At 30.2% G+C, this 5,073-nt stretch overlaps 1 protein-coding gene across 2 annotated transcripts; it reads left to right on the top strand.

Annotated features, from left to right (window-relative positions):
* The first annotated feature begins 158 nt into the window (after positions 1 to 158).
* On the top strand, positions 159 to 5,025 carry LOC130448040 (rho GTPase-activating protein 19-like). Of its 2 annotated transcripts, XM_056785195.1 has the most exons (7): positions 159 to 526; positions 593 to 750; positions 806 to 1,018; positions 1,084 to 1,781; positions 2,694 to 3,026; positions 3,225 to 3,630; positions 4,807 to 5,025. In XM_056785195.1, the coding sequence occupies exons 1-7, from the start codon at positions 405 to 407 to the stop codon at positions 4,938 to 4,940; spliced, it is 2,064 nt and encodes a 687-aa protein (XP_056641173.1). In that variant the 5' UTR covers positions 159 to 404; the 3' UTR covers positions 4,941 to 5,025. The 2 variants fall into 2 exon arrangements, with proteins under 2 accessions (XP_056641173.1, XP_056641174.1); XM_056785196.1 differs by lacking the exon at positions 2,694 to 3,026.
* The last annotated feature ends 48 nt before the right edge of the window (positions 5,026 to 5,073 follow it).

The raw sequence follows: 5,073 nt of genomic DNA, 5'->3' as shown, positions 1-5,073 counted from the left end.
AATGTAAATTTCACAACCGTAAACAATGGATTTCTACATTATACACGATTCTAAAAATACTATTGTATTTATAAAGATTTCTATAATTTTTATCATTGTTCTTAACATTGGAAATTATATTCGCAGATATATATATTTGGAAAACTTTCAGAAAAAAAAGTTACTAAATAATTTTATGTCTTTTTTTTCACATACTGTAAACAAAGATGGATGCTTAGAGGTTTAAATTCTTCTTTCAAAGTTTCAATATTTGAAAGTAACGATTTTAACCAGTAAATAAAAGTTCATACTTTTTATATAAATGGATTTCCTGTACTTTGTATTTCCAATCTTAATGTTTAATAAATAAAATGCCATATGAAATTCCATAAAAAACAATAAATTAGCCTTAAATTGCTAATAATATGTGTTCAAATGAAGAAGATACAAAAACAATCGTTGAACGATTTAAAAAAGATTACAATGAACAATTCTTTATTCTCATAAGAATGCATTTATCTTTTTTATTAGATACGCAAACAGATGAGTGAGTATATTAATGGGGAATTATTTTTATTTTTCATTCGACGTAATCCACATACTATATTTCTAGTAACGATTCGGTAGCTGAAAAAGGCAGGATAAAAAAATGGAATCTAGTACCATTCTCAAAAAAATCAAAACTTCGTAATGTAATGGAAGGTGCTCCTTTAACACAAGAAGGAGTCTGTCAGATATTTCATTTAATAGAGTTTCTAAAAAATGAAGATAGTAATAAAAGTAGGTATGTTTTGGTTTGATAATTAAGTAAATTTTGATATTTCAGGTATTAAGAGTGAAGGTATATTTAGAAGGACAGGTTCTTTAGAAAGACAGCAAGATTTAAAGAGTTTTCTAAATCAAGGTTCTACTATAGATACAATCTGTAGTGGTAATTACAGTGTACATGATTGTGCTTCAGTTCTTAAAGGATTTCTACAAGAATTACCGGAACCTCTGTTGACAGAAAGTCACTTTCCGGTATATTGTCAATTAGCAGGTAATTTTTGAAAAATTATACTTTGAAATAAAGTTGTATTAATGAATTATCTTTAATCTAAACAGATCTTTACTGCGTAAATAATGAAATACTTCAAGAACAGAAATTATTAGAAGCACTACAGTTACTAATTCTATTACTCCCTACAGAAAACAAACATCTACTGAAAGATATATTAGAACTACTCCATCTCACATCTTCTCATGAAAAGTACAATAGAATGTCACCTGATAATTTAGCTAAACTTTTTACTCCCCATCTATTATGTCCAAGATCTCTTTCGCCTACAGTATTATTAAAAGTATCTCAAAACCTTTTTACAATAGTAAGTTTTATGATAAAAAGATTCCCCGATTTATTCGGGGTACCAGCTAAACTAATCTTAGATTTTCGAGCGAAATATGAAAAGAAACAAATTATATCGCCTGTGAAACATCTTAACGAATCCACTGCAGACGTAGCTAGTACAGTTTTCACCTTCGTCGATCAAGAACGAACAGCTAGAGAGAATGAATCGAATCCTACAGAGACTGCTTTGGCACAATTATACGCGCACATTCAGAGTCTTCCAGAATCTTCTAAAAAAAGAAAATTGATCAAACAGTTCAATAAAGAGAATGGCTATGGGACACCTTTGCAAGTTATTAAGAATAATAAAAATAAAAGCTTCGGAGATTCAATCAAGAAACATATTTTTCAGAAACATTTAGCTAGGAAAAAACGGTTTTTAGTCAAAGAGTCTCCAATTGGATCGAGGTTTAATGTAAGTTTGATTCAGTATTTCTTGAATGTGGAATTCTTAAACAGCATGAATTTAACTCCTTTTAAAAACGATTTTATAATATAGGATTCTCAAAAGTGGATTGATATATGGAGTTATTTTAATTAATTTAACCAGTCAAAGAGCAATAAAATATTTTGTTATATATTTCAGTCCATTTTTACAACTAGAGACCAAATATTTCTTTTATGTTCTGCTAAATATTCATGTGTCTAACATTGCAATTTTTTTTGTTTTGCATATTGATTTTTTTGCTTTTTTGTGTGTTACGCTGAGTCTATTTTAGATTTAAGTTGAAAAATTATTTTTGTTGTTACACTTTTTAGGCCATTCAAAGTAAAATATTTGAGAAATTTATTTACAGCAAAGTTCAAATGCATGTAAACTTAGATTGCACCATTCCAGGTGGTGAGCTAAACTTTTGGTAGCAAAAAAAACGCCAAATTGATGCACTATTATAAATCATCCATGTTAAAAATGAAAAAAAATAGAGTTGAGTTGGGAATGGGGGAGGACGAACCTTGGCCTTCATGAACACTAAGGATTCCTCAACTGCATCGGCCAGTCATGCTTGAATTCAGCATCCTTCAAGGATGTGGATGTGATTCATATATAAAAATTTGAAATTTTTGAAATTTTATTCTCTACAACTTTTGTTCCATAGATTTTTTCATAGGAGTATTTATTTTCAACATATGTGGTCTTGGAAAGTTGAAACCCTATGAAAAATTTTTTTGACTACTAAAAGTTAAGCTCACATCTGGGGAGGGTGCGAACTAAGATAATGTGTATTTAGGACCAGATTTTTTCCACTTAATTTTATTGGTCTATTTTCGATTCAATGATTTATAAAAAATATATATTCGACTTAAATCTAAAGGAGACATATTTTAGAGCCCTTCTGGCTCACCTTCTCTAGCTACTCGTGCTCGTCTTCTTTGCCACTTCAATTGCGAATCCAGTACTGATCTAGCAGCGAAACGTAAAAGAACTAGCAGGAGCTGTGAACGGTTAACATATCAAGATGAATGCGAGGACGAAGGTAAGAGTTTTTCAGAACCCGAGATGTCTGAGAGGGAGGATTTTATGGAGTATAAAAATTATCTTACAAGTACACCAGCATGTTTCCCTCTTAAAGTGTGCGATGATTTTACACCAGATCGACAGGGCAGGAAATCGATGTCTCCTATTACCATGTCGGCACAGAGAATGCCTAGAGCTATGCAGGTTTGTTTTTTTTATGTTTTTAATTGAATATGTGTAACCCAAAACATTGAAACCACTCATTTCATTAGAGATTACAATGTGTTTAATTATTTTACTCAACATCTGCCTCTTTATTTTTATCTACTATGCTTTTAGTTGCTTAATTCATGTGTTTTATTAATTTTATGAAGAAAACTCGTGCAGTTGATCTGATTTTAGGAAACAATGATGACTCCCAGAAGTCGAAAACCAGTTTTACTTTTATCTGGTACCAATATAAACTCATTACCGAAAACAGAACAGAGTTGTACTATGGATGATGTTACAGAAGAAAAATTCGATACTCCAATCTTTACTGAAGATCATAATATTGCAGAAACACCATCATTTTCTAAATGCCAGAATATTGCACCTGATAAAATTAAAAGCGAAGGGGCCATCATTAAAGACAGAGTAGAAATACTGAAGATGAATAAAACCGAAAGTGGAGATACTTTAAGTGATACTTTTAAAGAATATTTAAGTAATAGGGATATTGTTGCAATTTACTCCCCACAAGATTCGAGTTTTTCTAGCAGAACTGACGATTTTAATTCCACGGAATTTACAAATCAACAATTGACTGGTAAGTAACAAGATTAGTATTTGTTTTCATAATCTCTTAATCGCATTGTCTAATCTCTTGAGTTGGATATAAACCTGTGGAAAGAAATGTACAAAATAGTTTGAGTGATATATTTGAATCCAAATGCTTTTTCGATTTACTATTTGGAATGCAAAATAGCAAATAGTTTTGTATTTTAAATGCAAAATATATATCTTAAACTACACTTTTTATCAATACAATATTAAAATACATCATCAGGTCTCATTATAATTTCATCGTATGGAAAAGTCTCTCTACCAGTACTGATATCGGTGAGCATGTCTTTTAGAAATACTTTTTTTTTGTAGGACTTCCAGGTTCACTATAATATTAACACTACCACCCTTAGTGGTTGATTTTTTTGTTTGCTTTCTGATCTCTGTGTCTGGGATACACTTTTCATGTTGTTATTTTCCTGATTTGGGCTATAATATACATTACGCCCCAAAGGATCATTGTGTCCCCTTTCTTCCTGGGATACTGGGGAGCCCATTGTTTACAGCTGATCTGTAAATCCTAATATCGTTAACGGTATAAAACTTCCTAATGACATGGGTGAAATAAAATTACATTATTCATACTTTCAGTTACTCACTATTTATCTTTTTGTTCTGTTTTAATGACAAAAATTAACTCTATCACCGCAAACAGTAAACCACCACTACAGAATTATGCTTGGCGAACCATTTTTAAAATACTTTTGTGATTCTGTTAGCCACCCAACCAAAACTGGAAGTAAATTAACCTATATTCCAAAAAATTAGTTTTTTTATTGAAAAATGTAAAATAAAATTTAAAAAACAAAAAGTTTATGGAAAATATTATAAATCCAGCATAGAGGACCAAATTACATGACATTCTTTACATTCCAGGTAGTGTAGGAACCTTGTTTTAAGTCTGGCTTTCTCAAAGGCCTGTGCTGATATTAAATTAAAGGTATTGGTTGCACAACTCTTGTGGTTGGTCAGTTGGTGTAAATCATTTTAAAAATATGTCATCAAAATACAAATACAAAATATTATTTTTTTAATAAAAGGAATTAAAATGCAAACTAGGTGCTTTGAATTTTAAATAAATTGTATATTTGCCTGTGGAATCCTCAAAGGACTAAACACTGCATATATTATTTAACTTACAACATTTTGTATTTTACAGATTCTTTATTGTACTGTTTGGATGGTAAGAATCCTGAAAATTTGAACGATACCAAAGAAGAAAAACAATTGGTGCTGAAACCGAAACAATTCGACAAAAATGGAAAACCCATTATTTTTGAAACTTCATTTTGACCTTTACTCTCGATTATTATTAGAGTATTGTAGAAAATATAGATATATTTATATACATTTCAAATAAAGAAACTTTTCCTAGTAATTTTGTATTTATTTCTAAAAATGTGAAATTAATGCCAGTAAAAAATTA

Source organism: Diorhabda sublineata, chromosome 8 (assembly GCF_026230105.1).
Source record: "Diorhabda sublineata isolate icDioSubl1.1 chromosome 8, icDioSubl1.1, whole genome shotgun sequence".
Taxonomy (NCBI): Eukaryota; Metazoa; Arthropoda; class Insecta; order Coleoptera; family Chrysomelidae; genus Diorhabda; species Diorhabda sublineata.
Note: the sequence above shows the minus strand (reverse complement) of the source record. Positions and strands in the feature narration are given on the sequence as shown.